Source organism: Indicator indicator, chromosome 16 (genome assembly GCF_027791375.1).
Source record: "Indicator indicator isolate 239-I01 chromosome 16, UM_Iind_1.1, whole genome shotgun sequence".
NCBI lineage: Eukaryota > Metazoa > Chordata > Aves > Piciformes > Indicatoridae > Indicator > Indicator indicator.
In genome coordinates this window covers 4,579,517-4,607,214 of record NC_072025.1, presented here as the reverse complement: position 1 = coordinate 4,607,214, position 27,698 = coordinate 4,579,517, and the positions used below count along the sequence as shown (strand labels likewise).

General features: G+C 38.4%; 1 protein-coding gene across 2 annotated transcripts in view; it reads left to right on the top strand.

The window, feature by feature from the left end:
* Positions 1–27,698, top strand: part of UBE2Q2 (ubiquitin conjugating enzyme E2 Q2) — a 45,113-nt gene that overhangs the window by 7,968 nt on the left and 9,447 nt on the right. The window contains exons 2-6 of one of the 2 annotated variants that reach the window (XM_054387767.1): positions 8,331–8,435; positions 12,915–13,019; positions 14,525–14,581; positions 16,632–16,772; positions 24,067–24,151. In XM_054387767.1, the coding sequence (XP_054243742.1) occupies positions 8,331–8,435; positions 12,915–13,019; positions 14,525–14,581; positions 16,632–16,772; positions 24,067–24,151 (493 nt within the window). The remainder of the gene's footprint in view (positions 1–8,330; positions 8,436–12,914; positions 13,020–14,524; positions 14,582–16,631; positions 16,773–24,066; positions 24,152–27,698) is intronic. The other variant, XM_054387769.1, reaches the window with a different exon arrangement.

Sequence of the window (27,698 nt, the reverse complement as noted above, 5' to 3'; positions counted from 1 at the left end):
AGCTTTGCAACCTTCTTCCTAATAAGCAAATCACTTAGGCTCCAGCAATGCTGCATTCTTGGTTCAGTTTTCAGTGTGGACGCTCTGTAACTTTATTTGCTGCTGTTGAGAGTATTGGCAAGGGAATGTTCCTTAGTTTGCTTAACTGGATTGGCCCTTAACAGCTTTCATTTTCAGAGACTATATGCTGCTCTTGAACAACTGTCACTTTGCTATGCTATTAAGCTAAATCATGCTTAGTGTTTGAGAGTTTTGTTCGAGCAGCAGTACATAAACATTTGGTGAATTTTACTTTGGGTCCATGCAAAAGCATTAAGAGCATTTCTTTTCTGTGGATTTGAGTGCGCAGATGACAATGCTGTGTTATGGTGATGACATAGAAAATAAAATGTTGCTTCCCAGCAAAAAACAGTAGCTGTTTTATCTGAAAAGTACCTTTTTTGTTTTTTATTCTGAGAGTTCCTGTTTTAATTCCGTGTAGTTGTGTTATGCTGGACAAACAGGTAGCCTGCTGCCTTTTGGTTGGTAAGGGAGTGGATGAGGTTGTGGCAACTAATAAGTGCGTCTGATAAACCTCTTTTTCCAAGTGCCAGGTGTACTTTTTTGCCTATTGGAATCAGTAACTGGGACATTTCATGTAGAGTAAATAGTTTGAAGCATGAATGTCTGTAAAAACTTGACTGAAAGAACTTAAATGTAAGAATTCTGATGCCTCAAGGTAATGGTGTTTGAGCAGTGAGAGATTCCAATGTGTACCTGGATAGAGACATGGAAGTAAAACACAGAAGTAGCACAGGTTATTTCACAAATATTGAATTTATTGGCCTCGTGTGTCTGCCTGTTTGAAAGCAGCATTTTCAGGATTTTTTTTTTTCTTTAAAAATGTTTTCTGCTGTTGATGTATCCAATGTAAAGAAGTTAAAGATTGCCTATTTTCAAGAGAATTGTATGAGCGTGGGTTGAACAAATGATTTTGTGCCGATAAAGCTGCAAATTACAAGCTTTTTTGGGTTTTTGAGTAATTGTTACATGGGTGAATTGCCATTGAAATAGGTATTTATGCTGTGGTCACAGTCTTGTGAATATTGGCTCTTGCAGATGTTACAATCTATATATTACAAAAAGTCTGAAAGTCTAGGCTTTTTGTTTAAGAACGTGTTCTAGTCCTTGTGCACTCATACAGAAGGTACCAAGTGTAGACCACTGCATGTGTGTCTAAAAAGGCCTCATCTGACAGGAGGAGAACTCTTTGCTCTGCCCAAGAGGATGTCTGTTGTAAAAAGTGTTGTCCGCAACTGGTCTGTATGCTCTCAACATAGAACATTTCCTTGTGTTTACTTTTGTGTGGTAGATTCTTGAAATCAGTAGAACGTTTTTTGTACAGAAAACTGTATTTTTGTTTGGGACTACTTGTGATTGTAGAGTGAATTGTACACGTACCTATGGAGTTGTGGCTTGTTATGGCCTTTGTTTCAGGAGGCATATGCCTTTGACCTTACCTTCTCGGAGAAGGCTGTATTTAATTCTAAAACAAGATACTCCTCCACACTTGCTTTGTTCCCTGAAGAGTTGATGAGAGGAAAGTCATGACCCTGTTAGATGTGTTGTTTTAATGTTCTCCTGAAGGTATTCAGCTCTGTAGTGATGAGCATATTAGACCGGGATTATTGGATTCTTTCACCTACCTCCTGTAAAGGTGCAAGATGATTAAGCTCTTGCAATCTTCTGGGCTCTGACTAAAGCGTGTTACTTCATCTGGCATTGTCTTGTATAGGCTGTAGCTGTCAAGACAGTCATGAAAGGTGAGGGTAGAATTGCAGTTCTTTTGTGTTTAAAAGAGATGCATGTGTCTTTATCAGTTGAACTTGATGCCTTACTAAATGTGGGAGTTGTTACAAATGTTCTCATTGAACCCAGCAGATCAGGCTTTGGCTTCAGGAAGAGCATGAGAAAAAACTTGTACAAGCTTGCTTTCTGTGGCATGGAAACAGCTAAAAATTTCTGTTTGACTGAACTCTAGGAAATAAAAGATGTCCTTCTGTTTACATACATTGAGCTGTTAACAGTTTTGTATACGACTGTCCTAAAATTCAAAAGGAAAAGCAGGTTTGTTTCCCACTTGTCCAGTAGAGATGGGGAAAATTCATTTTGCTTCCTCCCTACCCCGAAGATAAAATTTCAATTTTAACCTCTCCATTGTGTACACTTATCTTTTAGAACTCTGCATCACCCAACTGCTAGATTCTTAAAGAAACAACAGTATTCTCACATGTAAATGTGAAAATTTTTGCTTGAACTTGGGAATTAAGTATTGTAATATTTAATAATTCATTCAGTCTGTATAGCAGAGCAAATTATGATGTCTGGATGTATGAAAATTAAAATTTTGGGAGTTTTAGTAACTTGAGTTTTCTGGGAAGTTTTTAGTTGGGTCATTTCCCATAAGCTTTTAGTTCAAAGTGACTTTTCATGCTATCTTGTAATTATAAGGAATGGGATGGCAGGGCAGGTGACAGTCTGACTTTTAAAGGTTCCTGGCTTGTAGAGTTCATAGACACTGGAAGCACCTAGTGGTTTCTTCTGTTTTAAGCTGACTTTGGGAAGTTTGGCCCCTAATAATAAGCAGCAGTCTCAGTTGTGCAATCACAACTAATAATCCAAAGAAACTGCTAGTACTAGTGTTTTGTGGTCATCGAGATAAACATTAGCTTTAAGAATATATTCTCAAGTGCTGATATTTTTGTTAATATTATTTTTGTGGAGTTGTTATCTCAAAAGGTTGATTGACACAGGTGAGATTTATTAACATGGTTGACCAACAATCCCAAATCATATGAATTAAATTATAGCTAACTGCATAGTTTCATTTTCAGTAGTTTTCTAATGTTTGCATAGGATGATGATCCCTAATCAAGTGAGACTTTATTTTATTAAACAAAAACTAATTCTGCTGTTTGATTCAAGCAAACTTGGTAGCATCAAGATGTCTGCTGTGAGAAAGCTGTCTATTATTTGAGATCAGTTAGTTGATGTGTGTTTGTAGCTGCAAATGTATTCACCTTGAAAAGACTGTATTAGCCCTCTGAAATGTCTTGTTACATCAGGATTTACTTACTTCATTACCAAGATTTATGTGAGTTAGAATGATCTCTTCCTAGCCTTCTCAAAGCTATTAAGCTCTTCGAAAGATCTGTGAGTTTGATGTTATGTTATTTGGAAGTAAAGGGGCGTCAACAAAAATTTTTAGTACTGAGAGAATAAATTAGAAGTGCTGTTACAGGTCTTAGTTGTAGCTGGTGTAAAAAGAACAGAGCTAGGTTCTGTCCAGAATTGAGTTTTTGAAAAGCTTAGAAACAGAAAATAAATAAAATTGGTTGGATTTTAACTAGCATGCTGAGGAATTTTGAGAGGGGAAATGAATGGGTTTTAAATCCAAGATGATCTGGAAATTCAAGAGAATTAAGAACTGTCAATATGTAATTTTTTTTTCTTTAACCCTAGTGCTGGTGATGTGTGCTTAAATGTGTTTTCTCATATGTTTGGTGGCAATAAAATGGCTCTATGGGGTACAAGGAGATGTGGTTCCTCTTACCTCATAGCAAACTGTGTGCAGGTTACACTAATCTTGGGAACGTGGGCAAGATGGGCTGTTTTAACTTAGCAGCTTCATTATTTCAACAGTATTGTAGTAATCTAGCTTGTTGTAAAAAATATCTTGCTAACATCTAGTTTGTGTCACAGTAGCTTTATGGAGCAGGATAAAGATTATAACAACGTTGCAAGTATAACAGTCTTATTGTTAAGGATGAGAAAGCTTAGATAGGATATACTTTGATAATAGATCTCTACACAGGAAAAGCTGTTTTTATGTCCCTGCTATTTTCTGTCATGTTTTGGTTTTCCCTTTTTTTAAGTAAGCTGAATTGTTGGTAAAACACAGTAGAGCCTCTTAGAGAGGATGCAGCAGTATGTCTGAACAGTGAGATTGTGTGTTCTTGTATTACACTGTGGTGTTCCTAAGTGATTTGGTATGTTCTGAAATTGTTCCAGTGGCCGGAATGCTGGGCTTTATTCTCTTTGTATTTTGTATATTTATTAGTAGGCTACATTCTTTTGCTGCATTCTATTAACAGCAGTGTTTGTGTTGACAAAGCTCCCAATCTGCCATGATGTTAGTTAATACAAAGGCTCTCTAGAAGTGATGATCCCATGAATTGTAATTGTATCTGGCTGGCTGTAAACATTCAGCCTTTGTCCTCAGGGCCTCAGTACATGCTAGATGTGATGTCATCTCAGCGTGTCTTAGTGAGCAATTGCGTTAGTTTTCCAAGCTGTACAGCATGCGCTGGCTTGTGAAAGCTGCCCAAACCTAAGCTCTCTAGCCTCTGCCTCTTGTGCCGATTTCCACAGACCCCTCCCCTCCCCCCCTGGAAAAAGTCATGTAAGAGTGGTTACATAAAAGATCTCAAACACTTAAGATGGGTGGTACCTATGCATCTAAACTGTCAGCTGTGTATAAAAGGCCCCAAATAATGGGGGGGTGGTTAGTGCTGAGAATCAATAGTAAAATAACTACTATTCTAGGGTTCCTGTCATTTTGTCTTCATATTTGGGAAGCTTGCATTCCTCGCATGACTCAAATCCATCTCTTTTCTCTACAGAATGCAAATACGGAAGCAAAAGCTGACTTAATTCTCTTAACACAATTAGCTTGTGTAAAGTGCAGTAGTTTGACCTTACAAACTACAAGCTTAGCTTTTCATTGCGTGCTGTGCTGTTACAAACACATGAGCTTGTTTGCATCTCAGGATCAGAATGTTTGGAGCATGTGCGTGAATTTTGTATTTCAAAAGATAGTGACTCATATCCACGTGAAACTCAGCTGTTCCAAAAATATGGATTACTTACAGATCCAGAGAAACCTAGTGCTGTTTGTAAGTTAAATGTATTTACAGCTAAGTCTGAAGAATTAAAGTACTGCAACAAACTGGAAGCTTGAGTTTATATTATTAAGCATCTGTTTGAAAAAATTTGGAATATGCAATTAAGTATTCCATATTCCATATCCATATTAGGAAGTCCTACAATTTTCAATCTTTTCCAATGGAGATGAGTGGGCGTGCTTGCACAGTGTTTAAGAAAAGCCTTACTGATCAAAAGCATTGTTCCCATGTTTCAAAAGCTTAAAGCAGACCCCAAAATTGAATATTTAATAATTTTTATGATATAGTAATTCATATATGCTATACACTAGTAGCACAGGCAGTATCAAATTGTAGTGTATTTTCTCATGTGCAGCAGGAGTTGATGTCATTGCAAAAAATAGAATTAATTGCAATGAGAGCAAAGAATGAGGAAGGAGTGTCACTAAATGCAGAAGGCATCAGCACTTTCAGGTAGCCACTGTACTGTATCTAAACAAACAGCACAGATTTGATAATCAAGCAATAGCACTGTCAGTCATGTCCCTGTCTGATGAAGGATTTGCTGCGAGTTCTTTGGAGGAGGTTTTTGTATAGGCCCCCCAGACTGGAATAGATACTAATTGCAACCAACAAAAGTCCTACTTTGACATTGCTCATTAAATCTTTATGAAAGGAGAAAGGAGAAAAAGCCCAAAATACCTATTAAGAGAATGTGCATACAAAGGCCAAATGTTGACTGTATCTGGAGAATTTTTTAAAACCTAATGAGACTGAGGGTTTTAAGAAGCCAGTGGCCCAGTGAGTCTGGGAGGGATTTTTGCTTGTTCTTCGCATGTTCTGATGGGAATGTTGGTGTCATCTAAAGTCATAGTAGTAGCGTTTACCCTACTGCTGTCTGTTAGCCTAATGAGCCAGCCAGAGAAGTTCAGATCTGAAAACTAGCTGATTGAAACAAGTCTTCAGGCAATAGGGCCATGATTAGCAATATCTTCTTTCTGATGCTCCCCACTGTGCATGAAGAACCACTGTGCTGTATGACAGTCTTGAGGTACAAATATTGTACTATTGCAGAAGACTTGAGGTAGGTTGCATGTTACTAAAAATGGGTGAGATGTTACCACTACAAAACCTGGAATATATTTGATGAATAGTACTAGTTTGGGAACCTGGTGACAGCTGGAAGTTCAGCCTTGATTCTCCAGCAGTGATAGTGTTTAATCTTTCAAATGTGTCTTAAGTGAAGCTGAGGAGAAAATACACTTTTCCAAGGTGCAGCATTTGGTAAAGAAAGTGTTTAAAGATGTAGCTACCCATCTGTTTGCCATCCTGACTCTTAAAATCTTAGTAAGCTGAACACTGGACTTTATTAATAGACGTTTGAGATGTTGGACCTTAGTTAAGAACAGATATTCCAAGGTCTTTGGTTTGTGCGTGATGTACTTCAAAGTGAAGCTGACCAAGATACACAGTTTCTTTGCATCATGATACTAGGAAAATCATGTATTCCTCTGAGGTATTTTTAGCTGTGATTTAAAATAAATCCAAACAACAAAACTTGCAGAGGGACTGAGCTTGTTTAAGGGTAAATGTACGCAGAGGTTTCAGTTTAGAGGTGGGAATTCTAGACCTCAAGCACTAAAAGTTTCCTGGAGTATGCTGCTGGGTGGGAGCTGTGCTGTGATACTCTGTTTTGCTGGTCCTTTATCTAGTCGTATGGATTCTTTTATGAACTTCAATAATTCAGCTCAAAGGTCAGTCAGGAAGTAAGCTTTATGTTATTAAAAGCCAATTCTAACATTCTTGTATTTTTTTTCAAATGGTATTGTGTTTTGTATTCTGATAAACCCAGTATGTTTGAAAAGACAAGCTAGTTTAAGTTAGAAGGTCTAAAGTTGTATTTTGAGAGCTTGCTAAGGCTAGGTTTACTTGAGAAACACTTAAGACCAGATGGTAACACTGACAAGACAGGTATGTCTGCCTTTTGTGAAACTACTTGATGCTGTCTCAAACTATAAAACAGAAAATAAAAGATCAAGAGAGAGTGTAAATTTTAAGCATGGTGCACATTTTGGAGTCACCTATTAGAGTAGCAGTAGGAACCTTGGCTCTTAAGTGCTGAAGCATGAAACATGATTTATTGCCTCTCGAATGAGAAATACACATTTTTCCTTTCAAGTTGCAATGAGGATAATGAATTAAAATTGCCTCATATTATGCTGTATGACCTGAGGATATGAAGATAATGTCTGAATATCCGAACTGAGGTTCGGCAATTTGTCCTCAGCTACTAGAATTGAATTGAATGTGTGGGAAGTGAAGAAAACCACAAATTGCAAGAAACGAAACTCCAAATGTGCCAGTAACATGAGGGGACACTTTCTCACCAATTGGCTACGGTGTTTCCTCCATTCTTACAATGTTACCAAACCTGTGTTAGTAAAAAGTGGAATTGCTTTTTGAAACATCTAATCTAGAGGCAACAGACTTCTGTTTACCTTTCTGTAGCAGGAGTCTTTCAGCACCTTTTGAAGAGCTGCATGCTGTGGCAGTTGTAGCGAAAGAAAAATCTGACTGTGTATTGTATGAGCAGTTGTGGGCTGCATCTGTTCCATTTGTTGTATGTGCCCCGACCATGCCTCCTCCTGGAAGATTGAATACTCATTCCTGTGAACCTACTTGATCTGTTGCTAGGATGTTTTGGCAACTGCTTAGTAACTGTAGGACTATACTGGGGGAAGAAAGTTACCTGGTAAGATTTCTGGATAGCACTCTCTGCAATATACTGAGAAATCTTTCAGCCATGGAAAGACCTCTGTGAGCTTTGGTACAAAGATAACTTTGCTTATTTTTGGCATTTTGATGTGCTTATTGACTTGTCTTCCAAGGCAGGAGATTTAAGCTGCGTTTCTTCGGTTTGAGAGCCAGCAGTAGAATGCTTTCGAATAATCCTATCTGAGGAAGTGTGAAGACTCAAAAGTTTTTGCTCATATTTGGAAGAATCTATACCTCTTATGAAAAATGAGCATTGATAAGGTTTTATTCTTTGATGTGTCCTACTCGTGATTACCAAATGTAATGATCACCTGTTGTGCGTTTCTAAAGTTCCCCCTCCTGCTCCAACCAACCCCAGGGTTTTAAACTTTCCAGCACTGTTTCTTATGCATGTCCTTTGTCTGATCAAGATGGAAACAGGATGAAATACTAGAAAACGTAGTTAGCTGGGTTTCTTTCATTCTCTTGCATCGCTTAAAACTTGCGGTGTTAAAAGCTTCTGTGTTACCTGACTTAGAGTAAGATAAAAGGGGGTGTTACTACTGTGTTGTGAAATTTTGGGGGTGAATGAGTTTTAAAAGCTTTATGTGTTTTCTAATTTGTTTGGTTGTGTTTGGTTTGTTTTTTTTACAGGAGTCTTACCCCTCTTCATCACCAATATGGTTTGTAGAATCAGATGACCCAAACCTGACTTCAGTCTTAGAGCGTTTAGAAGATATTAAGAAGAGCAATACTCTGGTGAGCAAGTGTTTTGGTTGGTTTGGGTGTTTATTTGGCTTTTGACTGTTAGCAAGCAATTGAATTAGTTCATTTTGGGGGTCGAGGGGCTTTGTGAACAGCAGCTTCTCTTCTAAGAACCTATGAACCAAAAGTAATCCAGAACATTTGGGGTGAGGAAGAAAAGATGACTTAACTTCTTTTAAAGAGTAAGCATTTACATTTTAGCCCAAGTAATTGCATGGTTTAAACTACTCAGAAAAATAATTAAGCAGTGAAATGCATGAGAACTTAAAACTACAGAACAGCTTTTCTAGAGTTTCCTTTGCACAGATTAATTATGAAGGCAAAAACTTGGTGTCCTTGAGAATATGTATCCTCCCAAACATGGCTATGACTTTAAGTTGTGGGTCATTAAATACAGATGATTTTGGAGGCTGGTGCTTTAAAGACATGAGTGAAATAGGCTTAAATTCAGATGGGTAGCTTTATTTCTCACACTCTCCGAACCTTGAGAGCATGTTCAGTTTGCATAGAAGATGGCAAAAGTATAGGACTCCTGGCATAAGTGTGTGTACAGCTTAGATAAGCTGCTCTCCCAAAGCACACTGCTGCTGTATTGGGAATTTAGATTTAGTCCCACATGATGGCATTCCAAGAGCCAACATTCTTTCCTGAAAGCTACCAAAGCAGCAGCAACTAATTATGTGTTAGGGGTCAGAGATGAAATGCAAGAAGCAGCTTTGCTTTACTTTCTGAAGCTGCCCAAGGATACTGAACGTGTATGAGGCCAGTTACTGTCACAGCTAGGTCCCACTCTAATAGCTAGGTCATGGTCCCACTCTTTGCTCTATTTCCTCTTGTATCTTCCTTCAGCAGCTTCCTACAGTTGTAGGCTAAGATTTCATTTCATATATATATATACACACTGTATTTATATACCCACATGTACATTTATATATGAACACACGTAGAATAACTTCACATTTCTAAGGTGTTAACAAAGGAAACAAAATTCTAAGAATTTTGCATTCTAAACCATCATGATGGAGTCTGTAAGAACTACCAACTTACCAGAATTCCTGAAGCACTAACTAATGATTTTTAACATTCTGTAATTTTTATATCCATTACAGCCAATGTCAGTGTACATGTTTGTCGGAGTATTTAGTCACTTTATTATTTCCCTTATGCAGGCTATTTACATTTGTGATGGTTTGAAACTGTCTTTTTAATTTTCCTTGCAAAGTTCAGAACAGAGAAAGTGAAAGAATGTAAATAAGTCACTATTTGGGTGTAAGAAAGCAAAATAACGATTGTTCTAAACACTTCCATTGGATAGATAGAAATGTTTAAGAACTATTACCCAAAACAAAGTAGGCATTCGGCACATTCTGCGTTCGGCAGTGGGGGCAGTTGCTGGGCTGTCTGGCTGCTGTTTCTTCTTCTCTTCTGGCTGAAGATAACACACTGACCTTGGCAGCTAAGTTAACAACTTTCTGCTCTAACTAAACTCTGCTTCTCTGTCCAGGGGGGTCTGGGGGGGAAGCTCCTGGGAGAGAGAGGCCCCTTTGGGAGGGTCCCCTTGGGGGGAAGCAAAGGGAGATCGGTTGTGCTTTTCTGTTGATTATATATATTTATGAATGTTGTGAATTTTGTATATTTGTACATATTCATTGCATTTCATTGTAGATTTTAGACTCTGCTTGTAAATACAGCTTTTCATTTGCTTCCAGACTGAGCTAGCCTGGTTATTGTTGGTGGGGGGGGAATTTCAGCTCACACCGACACAACATTGTTCCTTTAATGCAGTACCCTGGGGATTAATGTCTGTTTAGTTCTGCTTTAGGCAGTTTGTATTCCAAGGAATCTTAGTACACTGATAGCCCACTTTTCTTCAGCAGCAGCATGGTCTGTGTCTTAATCATTCATTTTGCGTTGGCCAGGCATGTGAAGTTAGCCTGGAAATACACTTAAATTATTAATACCTGGCGCAGATCATGCTGGGCCTTGCTTAGAGCAGAGGGTTGGGTAGGATGATTTTCACGTGTGCCTTTCACCCCAAATTATCCCATGACAGGAGAATGGTGATGGTGATCTATGGTATAAGGATCAAGGGTATGCAATTAATTCCTTTGGAGGAAAAACAGCAGTAAGGAAGAAAGGCTATAGAGGAGGGATCAGCTTCTCACTCTGCCACCATCTGCAGATCACAGAAGGTGATGTCAAGTAAAATAACAGCTATAAAAATGAGACTGCAGTTTGGCAGTTGCATTAAGCTAACCCTGAAGTCTAGACTGCTACTGGGGGGTCCCTGCTCTCATCTGCACGTTACTGCCTCCTCCTTTATAGTTAAATTGGTGTTCAATATGCTGAAGCACCTCAGAAATTGCTCTGCCATGAAGCTTGTAAGCTGCTGTGTGGTTGTGTGCTGTCTGGTGCCACTGCAACGGAGAAGGTGCAGATGTGCTGCTGGAGGCAGGGAGACACCTTTTTGAGGCACAGCCACTGTGTTGTACAAGCAAATTGCTCTGGGAGTGCTTGTGTATCTTGGAGTGCTGTTATGTTCAAAAGGAAGTGAGAGAAGCTTACAATGTGTTGGGTCCTAGCTGCAAAGATTCATTTCAATTCAGGTGACAAACTTCTCAGGAAGAGGATGGAGGGAATGGAGAAAACAGGACAGGAATAAAGGTATTAACTTTTTTTCCCAGACCTTACCATATCTTTCTGTAGAGACATCTCATTGTGTTCATCTCCTTTTCCAAGCTTTGGACCAGCCAAATGCTGGTGGTCACCCTTTCCCCCGCCCCCCTTTAGATGTTTTGAACACTTCACAACAGAGAAAATTAAATGAGTGGCTTGACTTGCCTGGCTCTACATAGCTGCCTGAAAAAGATTGCAGGTGCTGATACTGTATGATTTATGCTCCAGTATTCCATGAGACAGTGTTACTTGTGCAATGAAATATTCTCAGCAAAATATGTAGCAGTGCAAACAAGCATCTTGAACATACTGAGAATAATAGTTGTAAGACCTGTGATTCTATCTATCAGATAACTTTTGACTAATCTGCTTTCTGCTTGGGAAATGATTTCCTGGTGTTTCAGACACGGGAGGTTTCAAACAAGGGTAGAGTCTTAATACTGATGAGAAATGTGATTATCACAGAAAGCATCTGGCAACAGTAACTGTCCCATCTCATGTACATACCGACAAGAAATGTGTTGCAGATTCAGCAGTTCCTGCTTTATTTTTTAATTCAGGATGGCTGTCACAAACGATGCAGAAACAGCAAATGTGGTGTAGTAGAGAATGTTGTAATTCCTGTAGCACAGGCTGGTGTGTCAGTTCATGGCCTCTGGAAAAATAACAGTCCAGTTAAACAGGAACATTGAATTCTGCTGGAGAAGGAAAATGCACTGAAGCTTTCAGATAACATTAGGGCACCATTTGCCTATAACTGCTAGTGATTTGGGCTTGGAAATGACTCCTTAACCTTGTAGAGGGTGAGGGAAGAAGAACATTTGAACTGGCCAGTAGCAAGGATTTAGATGTCTGGAGTGCTTTTGGAGCAACTATTTTTTTTTTTCTTTGATACCCTAATTTATTGTATTTTTTTAAGAAATACAGTGTGTAAATAGTATTCAAGAGGTGTCATCTTTTCAGGATAATATGGTCTATGCTGTACTTTGGGTGCTTGACCCTTGTGATCCCTCAGCTTTATACTGAGTATGACGTCTATGGAGTGTAGTCTGTTGGTCAGTTGAGGGTTACCTGTCCTGAGTGATCCTCCCTACAGGTGCAGCCTTGTATACTGCACCCTCAATGTGGTATGCAAGGTGTAGTGGTGACCTTGGGCTGCATACCAGTCCTTGGTACTAACTCTAAACATGGAGCTTTATCACTGCTAGGAGCACACACTGCCTAGAAGAACTTCAGAAAGTGCAGTTACTTAGATGGAAAGTAGAATTGCCAACAGGACTAATTCTAGTCCTGTTCTAAGTCAAACCAGTACACCTGCACAATGTTTGTATAACTTCTAGTGCCTCAATAGTGTGCCCTAGAGAGGGAATCAGGTGTGGAAAGTCGGACTGTTCCTTCTTTTGTTTTTTGAAGATACGGTTCTTTAAGAAACTGCCTCATCTCATGGAATGTGACCGTTTGATTATTCTCTAGTGATGTGACTGAAACACCCATGCCTGCCAGTGGATGATGCTGCCAGAGTAGGTTGTTCTTTTGCTCCTGGCTTTCCTCACTTGACAGGGAGTTGAATGGGAGCCATCTTTAAACTACTATGTCCTTGGTTTCCCATCATGGGGATTTTATTACTGTGACTACAGAGTATAAAAGAGGAACCTTTAAACTTTATTCAATGCACGCAGATTTAAATGCTGTATACTGACTGAGTGTTCAGTACCAAGATGTGAAGAAAATTAAAAAGACCTGTTTCTGTGCTTTGCTTTAAATAGACATTTCAATATTTTCTTTTTTTTTTTATAGCTTCTTCAACAGCTGAAGCGACTAATATGTGACCTCTGCAGATTATATAATCTTCCTCAGCATCCAGATGTCGAAATGTTAGATCAACCATTACCAGCTGGACAGGTAAATTAAAAAGCTGTAGGAGTTGTTTTTTTCAGCTTCAAGAAACAAGATGGTAGGAGTGATTAAACCTTGTGTAAGCCACAATTGAGATATGAAGCACTGTTGCTTTATGGTATCCCCAGTCTGAATTTTGTTTGCAGAATGGAGTCTGTAAGAACTACCATGGAGTGATAATATTACACAATTGACTTTAGAGTTTCTGTGTCATTGAAAGGTGTTTGTGATACTAGTGCTGTCTGTTTAATTCCCTCCGAAATACTGTCCAGAATGGTTACTGTGTACTTCTAGTGCTTCCCACGTTTACTTTTTTCTGAAATGTGAATGTAATTCAGTACCATTCACTTTCTAGAAGACCATGTGTGTTACAGCCTGCGCTTGGATGAACTATTATTGATGTTTTCCTTCCTCTCAATCCCTTGTAGTCTTGGGATCTCAGGACCGTGTGCTACTTTGGGTGTGGAGTATCTGAGGTGCCTTGTTTATATTTTGTGCAGTTGACAAATTGAGAGTTGTGAAATGTTCTGGTTAACTAAAATGCTTTGTATTGTGATGATAAACTGGGCTGGTAAACTGACAGTAACATTTATTTTTTTAATTTTTTTTATAAGGTTATGATATATTCTTTTGCTTATACATGTTAAGATGACATGATTTCTAAAAACTTCTGTGGCATAACAGATGGTTTTCCTGTGGTGACAGTACTATAGTAATGAGAAATAACTTGCTTTTTGATCATGGGCCAAATTGTAATCTTATAGGTCTATTTTTCTTAGCCACCCATGTAGCACTGCAAGGCAATAGGCCTGTAATACTAGGAAGAAGTTAAATAAGAGTGGACTCAGTAAGTCAGACCAAAGATCCATCTAAGTTCCCTGCAGAGGACAAGCATATTGGAATGGTGACCAGTGTATTCATGCAGCTCAGGCTTCCCAACTTTGAAGTAGTATCCTGAAATAGAAAGCCATGAAAAATGAACTCAACGTATTGTTTTGGTATTTTATCATATAATCAAATAGCAATGGCTGTATGATGATAGTAGTTGTTGCATACACATTCTTTAGGTAGGGAGACAAAAATCCATTAAGTGTTAGAGGTCTAAAGTTTGGCTTTTTTCCTCTTCAGAGGTCTAGCATCTATATGGATTGTAGTCAGAGCCATGATCTGATTTTCATGATTTAGAAATCATGAGTTACAACCTGCTTGATGTGTTGATTGCATTTGTCACTGTCTCAGTAATGGATATCCTTATCTGAATCTTAAGTCTCCACTTAAAACTTCATGTGAAACTAGTTGTGACTTTGTTTATCTTTGCTTCATGCAGAAGTCTCTTCATGTGCATACACAGGGATGCTTTCCTGGAGTATTTTTCACATAAGACCAGTCCTTTGCAGGCGTTGAGAAGTGTACCTGTCACACATACTGCTTTTTCTGTGATAGTGGACTTCCTGGTTTTGAAAGAAAAATACAAGGACAATTTATGCAGAAACCTTATTGTTGTATTGCAGAATGGAACAACAGAAGAAGTTACATCAGAGGAAGAGGAGGAAGAAGATATGGGTGAAGTATGTGTGTATATGAGATTGTTGTTCTATTCCACATTTCCGACATTTTACTCTATAGTGGCTGGCCAATTATTAAGCCAAACTGTAAAAAGTAATCTCCCTAGAGTTCAATGGAAAATAAAAAGTGTATGTTTACTTTAGTTTCATCTTTCACTTCAGCCACAAAACTAGTGAAGTTTTCTTCTTAAACCTAGATCTCAGCTGTGAGTTACTTGGATACAGAGAGCTGAACATCTGTTGTGTTTAATCAAACAGTTCATAACATTGTGTGCCAAATCAGTAAGTTTGCATTGTTCCAAGCAGCATATAAACTGGCTGTGATACAGTTGAAAGTGCTTCCCAAATTGAAGCAGACTGGCTAAGAATATATCAGTTTGCTGATTCATGACACAGGTGAGCTAGTTTTTAACTACAATATGTTGAAGGAAATGGAAGGACAGCTGAAACAGGCATGCTGAACTTTAAGGGTTTTATGTCATTGTTTAGCAACACTTTTTTTTTTTTTACTGTGTGAGAGCCACCCCTTTCAATTACTTCTACATTACATTAGAGCAGCTTCAACATACTTGCTTTTTACACCTTTAGAAATAACCATACTATAGAACTCTTCAGACTACTTCAGATTCAGGGTTTTTTAATGACAAAGGTGTGTAGTAAGATTGAACAAATCCTTTCTCAATAAAAAGTCTTTCTGTAGAAAGATCTACATGTTACCTGTGTTCCTTAATTTGAAGCAGTGTTTCTTACTGTATTTAGTTTGATCCAGACCATGTTTATTGGAGCCAGGGTTTCTGGAAAGGTAGTTTGTATACTCCATTGTCCTGCTGCCACAGAACTCTAGTTGCTTGTAGACTTGCAAGGAGCCTTTTTCACTTTTTGGATTATTTCAGACAAAAAAAGTAAGTCATGTCTGTCATTATTTATGGGCTGTCAGATGACATTATGTGTGGCACTGTTATCTTCAACTTGTAATCTAGTCAAGTTTCTAGATTGAAAAGCAGGTTATGATTCTTAGTTCTAGATCATTATTTTAAGAAACACAAGTGTTTTGAAGAATACTGTTCCATTTGGAGGAAACACTGCTCTCAAAGGCACCATATAGGTGTGTTTCTTACTCTTTGAGACATCCCTGAACTCATTTAGTGGCATTTAGGGCCACTTTTCCTGCCATGCAAACAGATGGTGCATAAAATGTCTCTGCAGACCTGGTGGAGCACAGCATATTGGAGTTCATCTCATAGTGTATGGTCATAGCTTGCTGGTGTGCCTGCTCTAGTGCTTCCATTTTCATCTCAAGGTATTTACCTTCCTCTCCTTTCCACAAACAGCACTTGAATCACTTTACAAATAGTTATCCTGACTTCAGAGAGTGCTCCTCTGCAACAGGATGACCTATCTTGGAATAAAGAGTGGAAGATTTTCCTGTGTCTTGGTCTAGAACTCATAACTGAAATTGCTGGCTTGTGTGACCAGAATACTTGACAACATCATTTTGTCTCCTTTCTTAGTTCCAAAATTGCTGCATCCAGTCTTCGGCTGAAATGTTCACTTTGAATTAAGTGCATGTAGCTTTCTAATGTTTAACTTAATCGAAGAGCTGCTATAGCACTGCCAGATGTGTTGTTAATTGTTTGCAGAACTGTAGTACAGCTAGGATTCAAACTGAAAAAAAGAGGCTGCTTTTAGAAGCATCTTGGAAATGTCCTAACTTTTGGTACTTTTGGATTCTCAAGTCCTGTTCAGAATATGTAACTTCCTGGGTTTTACCTACTAAAATGGGCTAATTTGTTACAGTCATAGTTTCTTGCAGAGGTTTTACTGTGCTTGTTTCAGTTACCAGGCAGGTTGTGAATTTCAATCTCATTTGTATTGAAAGGCTCTCTATATTTCCAGTGAATACTGCTGGCTGAGACTGAAATTAGAGCAAACTAGAAATGGCATCCAACAATCACTGAGTGCTGTGCAGCATGTAACTGTATCTCTAAATGCTGTTGGAGAGGATTTTGTTGAACAAAGAGCTATTTATAGGGAATTTTCCTGTATCTTCTAGGACATTGAAGATCTGGATCACTATGATATGAAGGAGGAAGAACCTGTTGATGGAAAGAAATCTGAGGATGAAGGCATTGAGAAAGAGAATCTTGCAATCTTAGAAAAAATCAGAAAAAATCAAAGGCAAGATCACTTAAATGTGAGTTAATGATTTCTGGTTTTTCTTTGTGATACTTCTGTCTTTGAAACAGAAATCTGCTACCTAACTAACTGCAGTTGTAATATTGAAGTTAACACTCCTCAGTATGCTAATGAGCCAAACTGAGTACATCCTTAGTGTATGCTCAACTCTTCACCCAAAGCATGCTAAATGCCACCTAGAAGGTACAGACAGTTGAGGCTAGGGTGTGAAATGTACAAGAGGAACATTTGTGTGCAGAGGCAGCAGCATCAGCAGCTGCGAGGGAAAGACACGACATGAACAGTCAATGAGCTGTGCTGCTTTTCCTCCACCCAAAACAGAGACAACTCTTTTGGTAAGAACTGTGCTTTGAGTAGGTGGCTTAACTTTTTTTGCATTCCTATTACATTGCAAAGGTTTGCATCTCCAGCTGGTCAGCTGTTACCCAGCATTTATTACCCTGAGATCATCTTGCTGGTAGTTCATTTATTGCCATAGATCCAGAATCTGTGGTATTTGTCCCTCTAAAAGAAATCCAATGATTTATAACTTTTTGAACCTGTGTCAGTGTAAACGTTATTGGGTCACTGGAAGAGAGGCAAAAGTTTATTTTGTCACATAGTTCCAGTAGAAGTTCTGGGCTGTGAGACAGGCAGATATCAGGATCTTACCCATAATACAACAAGCTTGTATTAAAATAACAAGTCTGTATATCAAACCAACTGCATTAAAAGTCATGGGTGACTTAACACACTTAGCGAACACAGGAATTTCTACTTCAAACCCATTTGATGCATGAGTTTGTTTTTAAGTAATACCTGCACAATGTGGAAATTACTGAAAGTTGGATTTTTTTTGCCAGGCATAAAGCAAAAGGCCTTCAGCACCTTTGCAGTTTTATTATCATATTTTAAGTGATCCTGCCAGCAGACAGATGTTAAAAAAAAAAATCTTCTCCAGAGAAACTTCTGTTTCTTAAAGATGCATGTAAGAGAATGATGATATACAACCTTAATTCTATTTAGCTTGGTTTCTAAAGAAATCAAAACTTGTCACAGAGGCATAAAATGTGAAGCATAAAACTCCGTTCTTCTCTCCATTGCCAATTTCAACCAAAAGTGAGGTTTCTAAAATTTTAATCCCACCTGTAGAGAAAGAAGGGGCTTGAATAAATGCCTGCTACTGTGTGAGCTCATAACATTGTCTTTTTTTATTTGCTGCTTGGCTAGTCAGCAGACATGTAGGTCATGTCCAGAAACAAGGTGCTGTTTCTCATTATGCTAATAGTTGAGGATGTGAGTGGTATTTAGGTACATCAGAGGGACCTGCAAGCTTTTAGGGAAGGAATAAAGTTTAGGATTGGTATGTAGTGATCTCCTGGATTTTTGCCCAAGGAACCTGCTTTGTTACAGTTTTTTCTTACTGGAAAAATGATGAGGTACATGTTTAGGACTAGGGGGAATGGAACAAAGCTGGAAGTGGGGAGATTCAGACTGGACGTGAGGAAGAAGTTCTTCACCATGAGAGTGGTGAGAGCCTGGAATGGGTTGTCCAGGGAGGTGGTTGAGGCCCCATCCCTGGAGGTGTTGAAGGCCAGGCTGGATGGGGCTCTGGCCAGCCTGATCTAGTGTGAGGTGTCCCTGCCAAGGGGCAGGGGGATTGGAACTATGATGATCCTTCTGGTCCTTTACAACACTGAGTGATTCTATGATTTTCTAAAAAGCATAAATTGCACTTAAACAACAACCCCAAAACAACAAAACCAACCATCTGGAAAAAAAAAATCAAAATGCCAAACTTGATCTGCATTTCAGTATTTAAAAGCAGGTAGACAAGATGCAAAATCGCTTTTGCTGTGTAATCAGGTCTGTTTTAAGGCTTACTAACCATAAACAAAGTAGTCCCTTACTGCTTAGAGTTTGACAAGATGGCTATTTCTGTTTTTGTAGCTCAGATCTAATGGTAAAGGTTCCTTAATTGTTAAAGAAAATAAATCTTCTTGCAGGCTGAAGCACATGGTTAGCTTTACCATTATAAATGCTGGTAGAACTGAAAAAATATTTTTGTAGTGGCAGCGTTCTTCCTTGGTGTGAAAAGCCTGTTAAAACCGCACGTTTTCTTTTGCTGGAGGTGTTCTTTCCCATTTGGCAAATACTGCCTTTCCTTTGGCATCTTCCTTTCACATCTAGAGGAGCTGAAATGAACACTAGCTGAAAAAAACACTGCTGCTTTTTTGTTTGACAACAGCAGATTCAACTTACATAATAGCTGTTTCTCATGCCAGGACACTCTTGTTGGTGCTAGTGCATAAACAAGGTCAGCTGAGTACAGGGAACAGGCAACTGCTGCTGAGGAGCTGTGGTATTTTTGTGGGTCACCAGAAATAGCTGCACTGCTTAAATAACTTCTCAAAGGACTTGTGAGGGTTTACTCTGAAGTACTTGAGAAGTGAGAACTATAGCCACACTACTGACCTAGGAAAGGGCTAACCTACTAGCACTTAAATGCCCCTTTCTGCTGCCAAAACATGGGACTTTTAAGAGAACATGCTGAGTATGCTGCAGGATAGCAGTTTGTTCTGTATCCTGAGATGAAGCAAAATTCTGATCTGTACAGTCCTTCACAGTGAGCTGCCTTAAAGGCCAGTGTGAGTTTCACAAATGAAAATGCAGTGGCTAAGCATAGCTTGGTGTTCACACCAAGGCTCTATTTGCTGTGGGTTTTTGGTTTTGTTGATTTTTTTTTTTTTTTTTTTCAGCAGAATGTAAAACAAAGCTATGCCATTTACATGCTTGTTGTTGGAAAAGGGAACATGAAGCATAATGGAGTGCCCAATGCAACCAGAAGACTTTTCAGTTCCTCTATGTGCATTTTGGCCAAAATTCATGGATCATGTTCTGTCACCTTGGCTGAAATGCAAGCTGAGGTTGCAGATCATGCTAACAGTTTTTCCATAGGGAAGGAATGTGAGTCTCATTGCTGTATGGTCTTAACAGGTTAAAGACACTTTGCTGCTCAAGCTTTTTGTCATTGGGTTTGTGAGTTTTTCATATCAGTGAAGAATAATACTTACCTGCTAATTTTGTAAACAAGTTCCCTTCTTTGGCAGTGTCCCTAATCCTATTCTTATGGTCTTAAGAAATAAATTTGGCTTGTGGTACAGAATGTAACTTGGAGTTAATTCTCCTCTGTAATAACTTTCAAAAGCAGCTTGTTTATTGGGAGTAAAAAAAGGTCTTTGAACTGAAATCATTAACTTCAAATATTTAACAACTTGCTGCTGCTTGTTCTTCAAAGATCTCTCCCCATACAGTCATTTTAGAGATTAATGCATTTCTGATTGAGATAATGCTATTCACTTTTTCCATTTCCTGCTGAGAAGTTTATGCACTGTCCTTTAGAAGTCTCAAATGTTTGCACTTTCATCTTCAGATTTTATGAAGTATAAGGTGTCATTTCCCTTTTTCACTTTAATCCTTCAAGTAAGTGTGAGTAATTCACAAGAGGGACGTCAGACTTCTGCACAGAATGTGTGCAGGAACAAATGGAATTCAGGAATGAATGGACCTCTGCATAAATACTGAGAAAGTTCAGTGGCAACAGAGCAAACCTGTCTTCTTTAGCCTTGTTTGGGTAGTGAGATGTTTTGCTGTAGTGTTTTGATGTGTGACTGTTTTTCTGATCAGATAGAAAACAATCTGGTCTTTGGTTTTAAAAGAGCAGTAAACTGTACTTCTATCTCAGATCAGACTAGGGTTGTGTTTTGGGGGATGGAAGGGGAACAGAAAGTGAAAAGCTGATGCTGTAAAATCTCTTATCTCTGGAGTCTTTCTGCAGCAATTGGTGTGTTGGCCACAGATGTTTACCTCCTGTAGCAGAGACTTTTTCAGCCTACCTGTTCCTTGTTCTGGAGAACCACAAGTATGCTCATGCAGGACAGGGTGATCAAGTGATACTTTCTGTGGCTGTTGGATTACTTAGTCACTTGAGGCTTGTCTGGCAGCTCTGTTAACTTCTTCAGTTTATGAATCAAATGACTAAGCCCTTTATTCTTGGCATCAACCCCATGTGACACATACCTGTCAGATCCCATTGATTGTTTATTTCTGATGCAGTCGAGGCTATAAATCTTGATCTCACTAGAGGGAGGTGAGCTTTATCTCCCTTGGAGGGATAAGTCCCACTTTTCCAGGAGGATACTCAGTTATTTATATCTGGATGCAGTCTGAAACTGTAACTTGCATATATTGAGTTATTGAAAGTTAAAGATTTTAGTAGCATTATAGTGAAAACTGAACTTACTGCTCTGTCAGTCAGTGGTGTGATATCAGCAAGTGGTACTGTAGTCTAAACTACACTTTAACAGTACTTATAAAACCGAAAATGACTCCAAAAGAAAGTTTGCTTCAAAGAATTGGTGTTTGGTATTAAGGTTACCAACAGGTATAGGAGTTTCTCTGCAGGTGTCCTTTTCAACTCCCTCTTAGGGTAGTTCAGAGCATGTAAAGTAAGCTCCTGTGCAAAACTTCTTAGGTTAAGCTCCTAGTCTCTCTCTCTTGATCATGGATTACTGGTTTGCAGTATACTGATTCTTTAGAGTAGCAATCTAACTATATTTAGTGCTGCTATATAAGGAGTGAGCAGGCCAAGTAGAAACTTCTAGGAAAAAAGGATGACAAGTACTGTTATAGACACTCTATGAAGGCTAACTTTTTTTCTTCTTAAATACCATTTGAGTTTCTCTGCAGTTATAATGGCACTGAGGAGTATGTGGGTGTGTTGTTTGGGTTGTAAAGTCACTACAGTACAGATGTTACTCATTTTTGTATGCAAAACTGAGCTTCTACTAGGTGCAGGAATTTAGTATGGAAAATGAGTGGAAATTAAAATGTAGTGAGGAAACTACTTCTCCACAGGGTATGTGTGACAATCTAAACTGTTTTTCAATTGTCTGTATTTAGAGGCTGATATCTTCTGTGAACAAATTCCTTTTTTCAGTAAGAAATACAGCAGATGAGGCAAGGATATTGCGCAACTTTGCACAGAAAAAGCCATAGTCTTGACACTTATATAATAAAGGGTTTTTTTTCTCCAGGCTCTACCCATTCATGAGTCTCAACCTTAATAATTGCATTACAAGTTTGAAAAAGCACAGCAGTTTTACAGGAAGTGGTTGTTTGACACTGACGTGTGAAATGGTGAAATGTAGTGATTTCTTTTTTAGCTACTCTGCAACTAGTGGATAGAAACAGTAGTAATTTGCAAATAATATATAAACATTTTTTTTCCATAAGACTTTGTTCACTTGCAGTTAAGAGAAATCCTGTCATTATCTGCAACTGCTCTATAGACAGGGGCTTCAGCAAACTGAAAAATTACTTATCTGGATCCCCATCCTCATGTAGCTTTTAATTGAATGAAAGGAGTTGCCTTTTCTTTGCATATCTAATTAAAAAGTGCATTCTTCATACTCGTACATTAAGAAAATCTAGTGGAATTTCAGTAATGTGCATAATTAAATTCAAGGGAATATGAAAATAGCCTAAAAGACTAGTCTACAGATTATAGTGTGAAGTTGAGCAAATTATGATGCTAATGAACAGAGAAGACAAAGGGGAACATCAAGGCTTTAGCATCAAGCAAATATTACTGATACTTAATCCTTGCTAACGAATAATTTGATTTTCCAGTTGAGACCTCATAGAATATATAATATCATGCTGCCTTCAGGCAAACAGGGTTGACATTTCAGGTACTAGGCAATGGTCATAGCTGTTTCATATTCCTCCAGAAATACTTCGGATGGTTCTGTCCAAAAAGAATTTGTTTGTAGATGACGATAGTATTGGAAAGGCACCAGAAGAAACAAATCATTCCATGTTTTTAGATGGAGTAGAAAAACAGACCCACAGACTTATAATTCAGTATCATGCAAAAAGGCTGAAGTTGAGTTTATTCTAAGTGTATTTTTCATGTTTGGGGTATGGATGCTGGGTATTTCATCTCTCTACCCCCTGCTCCCAAAACCACACTTACGAGCCACATGTACTAGCTTGTGTTTCACTGTGAGTGACTGAAGTCCAAGCAGCAGCAGAGAAATGCATAGGTCTCATGAAATAATGTACCTTTGGAAAACTATCAGCTGGTGAAAAAGCAAAGCTCCACAGCATTGAGGTTCAGGGTGATAGCTACCTTACCTCATTTGGAGTTGTCATTCCTTTTCTGTATTTTTAAGTCTTGTAACGCTATTTTTATTTCTTTCTTTGTCAAAAGTGTTCAACATAAAATGATATTTCAAGTGGAATGTACAAGCAGGGTCATCAAGTGACATCTAAGGTTTGGTATCAAAATCTTTCCTGCTAGCTTTAGCATTCTGTAAGGGGAAGAAGTTCTGCCCTGACTTGAAAGCTCAAATTGAAGCAAAATTTAATACCAAGGTCACAGAACTGCTGATGTTGGGGATGTGTACAGAGTAGTCAGTGCAGCAGTTACTGATATAAGCAGCCATTGGTTACTTGGTAACTTGTGTGTTCATTAGTTTGTCAGTTACGGGTGTGTTTTAAAGCCAGTTGTATTTTATATGCATGTCACTTAAAGGCCTCTCTTTTTTTGGTTTGTTTAGCACTGTATCTGAGGCTAAAATACTAATTTCAGAAGTTGTATATAATGTTTGCTATCATTTTGAGATGCTGAGTAATACAGAACTGAGGTCTAGAAAGAACAGAAGAGATGTCTGCCCTGGTTGTGTAAACCAAGACCCATGACAAATCACAGTATTTGGTATTTTCAGGCTTATTTACCTTGGTCTTCCTCTGTGTAGGTGTTTGGTTTTTTCACTTCATCCATAAGCTGCTGTTCTATAGTGAATACTTCTCAACTCTTATTTCTATTTGGTTCTGGAAGAAAGTACAATTCTGAGAAAACAATAAAACCTTATGTGCAGAAGCTTGATACTGCAATTAGTCTTACTCTTCCTTCCAGTGAGTAAGAGCAGTGGTAAAAGGATATATTTCTCTTATCAGAAATGTACAGTGGATGCGTCTTGGAAATCAAAACGCTAAGGAAATTAAACTTCTTTGCATAAAAACATCTGCTGTATCCTGATGAGAAGTTTGTACTACCTATACCATGTAGTAGTGTATATTAAGGTACTCTTGTTTGACTAGTCTTTGTTCACTAGAATATGTAACTTTTCAAAGCCAGACTTACTACAAATTAATTTTCGTAGTGTCTTCTAATAGTAATGGAAATAAAGCTGTTTGATGTAAATATACTTCTCACTTGGTATCTTTTTTTTTTTTGTTTGTTTCAGGGTGCAGTCTCTGGGTCAGTTCAGGCTTCAGATCGACTTATGAAAGAACTCAGGGATATATATAGATCACAGAGTTACAAAACAGGTAAAAGGGTTCATATTTCCCTTGTCTTGGCAAATACTAATCCTTCTATGTTTTTTGATGTCACGTGTGTGTATATTGTGTGCACGTATGTAAAAATACATAGATGAAAACATGATAATATAGTGTGTCTGTGGGGGGAGAAGGTAGTCAGGATACATACCATCTACAATGTACATCCTTTTTGTTATGCGAAGCCTGATGGGAGAATTAACAGGGCTAGTGTAACTGAGAATGCTCTTGGGGTGGAAATACCTGAAACTCAACTCTTCAGGTATATAGGGCAAAAGCTGGTACTGTTCACAAGAATGTGCTTGTTGTGGGGGGATTTGTGTTCAATAACACAACAGGAGTGAATCTTAACTACCCTGCTGTTGCTGATTTTTGCGATCGTGTTCATCTGATCCTGAGTGTTATGGATCCTTTGGAATAAGGATGCAAATGGCAACAGAAGACAAACTTGTTTGAATAATGAACACTGGTTAGCAGTAGGTGGGTGGTTGACTGTTCTATTTGCTCCATATAAAGGCTATATCTAAATCAACTGAACAAAGGAATTGGTGTATTGAATTATCTTGGGTGTTTCTGAGACACAAGTAATGGAAATTACATACATTTCAGGCAAGTTATATTCCTGTTACATGATGGAGGCAACTCTATCATTGCAGCTGGGTATGAGAACCTGATGCTGGCCAGGGTGGAAACAGGAGGACTGTATGTTTGAGAAGTCAGTCTAAGCTTTAATTCTCTACCTTACTTTTCTCTTTTTCTCCTCTAGTTTACTGGGCTTAAATCTTACTTGGTGACTGTGGCATTTTAATTTGTTTGTGAAAGAACAGAGTTGAAGAGAGAGTAGGCTTCTGTTTTGATTTGCCATTATCTGCTTTTTAGGTAAATTAGTTTTAAATGCTGAATGTTTAATGTCTCAAGTATAAATTTGATTAGGTAACCTAGTGTTGGCCTAATGTAGCCTACTTCTTTCAGGCTTTAGTGTGACAGAGTGCTTGCCAGTCTGCCCTAATCACCATCTATCTGATAAAGAATGGATTAGTGGTGTGAAGGACTAGTCTAGAAATAGATCTGAATTAAGTTGGAAGGGATGCTTCATGCCCCTGTATGCTCTTCAGGGTTTGCTTTTTGTGGGTAGAACAAACCTACTCAATTGTATAGACTATGTGGTGCTTAATCACATAGTGGTACTGGCGGAGCCCCTATAATTGGTGTAGTTTGAGGTGAGAATTTGGAGTGCTTAATAATCCCATTTCTTGGTTTTAGTTTAATAACAAGTCTTAACTAGTTGCAGAGGACTTGAACTGTCGATGCAGGAAAGCATACTCCAATTGAGGAGAAGTGAATCTTGCAAAACTGTAAAGAAAGCTGAGATACTAAAGGTTGAGTGTAGTAAGATACTATCAGCTGATGACTCAGGAATATGTAAAAAGACTGCAACTGGATGCCCTGTGGTACTCTCTAAAACGTACTAACCAAGTGTCAAGTGGAAGTTGACACTATAAAACTGATGCAGTCCTGCTTTGAAACACCATCCTACTGATACATTTATTAAATGTTGCCAGTAAAATGGTGATGCTTGTTATAGAACTTGCCTGGATTCATTCGTTTTGGCTTCATTTAGTTTTAGGACTCAAGAGAATTTAAATATCAGTTGTTCTACTTTGCACAAAATTCCTGCTTTTATAGCCTAGTTCTGTCTTTTGTTGTTAGATAACTGTCAGCATGTGAGCAGGGGCATGGTGGATAATTGGCTTTTTTTTTTTAACGTGATCTTTGTTCTGAATGTTTGCTCCATGGTCCTGTTGTTCCCTTTTTGTGTTAATAGTAAGAAATTAAAGGAAATACTCTGAAACTTCATGGTTCTGGTAACTGTTTCAAGATAATTTAACAATATTTTCTTTTTTTTTTTTTTTTTTTTTTTTTTTTGTGGTATGAGCCAGAAAAATCTCAGGCTGTTTTTTAGTTACAGAAGGGTCACTTTATTTAGTGCAGGTCAGGTTTTATATTTTCAGGTGGTATATAGTGACTTAAACTCACTGCTTTTAGTCAAAGGCTACATGGGATTTGCTTCTAGTTGTTGTGAAGTTGCTGCAAGAAAGACATTGCCTCTATTCTGAAAGGAGCTGTTTTGCTTCCTACCATTTAATCTCTAATTTTTTGCTTGCTTTTTAGTTCTGTGTGATTGCTTTTACTTTGTCACCTCTGTGTATGGCCTTTTAAAAGAATAAACCAAAAAAACTTCCTGTGTTTGTGAAGGGAAGTGACCTCAGTTCCCATCTCTGCCTTAAGAACCTTTCAGAAACTGGCACGAATCAGATAAATTCTTCTTGACAGTAGCTCTTTTTCTCTGCTCAATGCTTAAACTAAGGAGAAAAAAAAAGACTTATAAGATGGTTCAAAATAACATCTCTTGACTTAACATTCCAGACCACCTTTGGATAGTGTTGATAGGAAGCTTCTGTAGTCAAGACAGTGAGCAACCCTGCTGCTGCTACAGATACTCTTCAGCTCAAAGTCTGGGTGTTTGAAAGGTTAAGTAGCTTGCGGTTCTGTTAAGGTGCGCTCTTGTCAGTCCTGATCTGTTCATCTCTCCAAAGAACCCTTTTGCGACTCTGGATTTAGTACAGTACAGCTCTTAAGACAGACAAAATATGCCTTTGGGAAGCTAGCAAAACATGTGGATCTTGGAGCTGAAGAAGTAGTCCCTGAATTCTAGGTAAGAGCAGGATATTTAAGGTGATGAAAGGAATGCAGGAATAGGACTAGAGGCTTAGTGAATAAACCAGCTCATGGAAGTTCTCTTGTGATCTGCCATTTAGTATATTACTAGCATCCTTGTTCTGTTGTCTGTAACAAGTATTTTAGGCTCATGTGAGATGCCAGTCCTGTAAGAAGCAGCTGCTTCCAGTTTTTTCTCCCTTCTGACTGTAGGTAGAAGAAAATATTCTGAGCAAAATGGTGGAAGAGATTGATCTTTAATGGGAGTTGACAATGAGCAATGTACTGAATGTCCTGTCTTCTGCCACATGAGAGCAGTACAAATTAAAATTCTTAATTTGTGTTTTCTGCTGAAGTGATGGCAATTCAGAAAACAGTGTCCTTGGATCTGTGAAACTGGAAAAAGGCCTTACTATCTCCTTCATCCTTCAACAGGAATGTGTGGTGTGTCTGAACTAGCTGCTGATTAAAAGGGACATTGAGAACAGAGCAAGACATGCTTTGATTTTCAGACATACTTTATTGTCCTAGACTTTGAAAAATCAGAAATTGTGGTCTTGACTGCAGCACCTACTTGTTTGTGTCTCTGCAGTAAGAAGAAACAGGTCTGGTTTCTTTTTCTAAAGCATTCCAAAACTCAGTAAACCAAGTAACTGGACAACGTGGAATGTTACTTGTACTGTAGGTGCTAATGCTTAAAAGCTTCAGCTGCAAGACAAAAAAACACAACTTGGCAATGAATACTGTAGTTCTTGGAGAGTATGTAGAGACAGCAGTCTATTTGCTATATATCCTTCAGAAATCCTAGCCAGATTCCTGA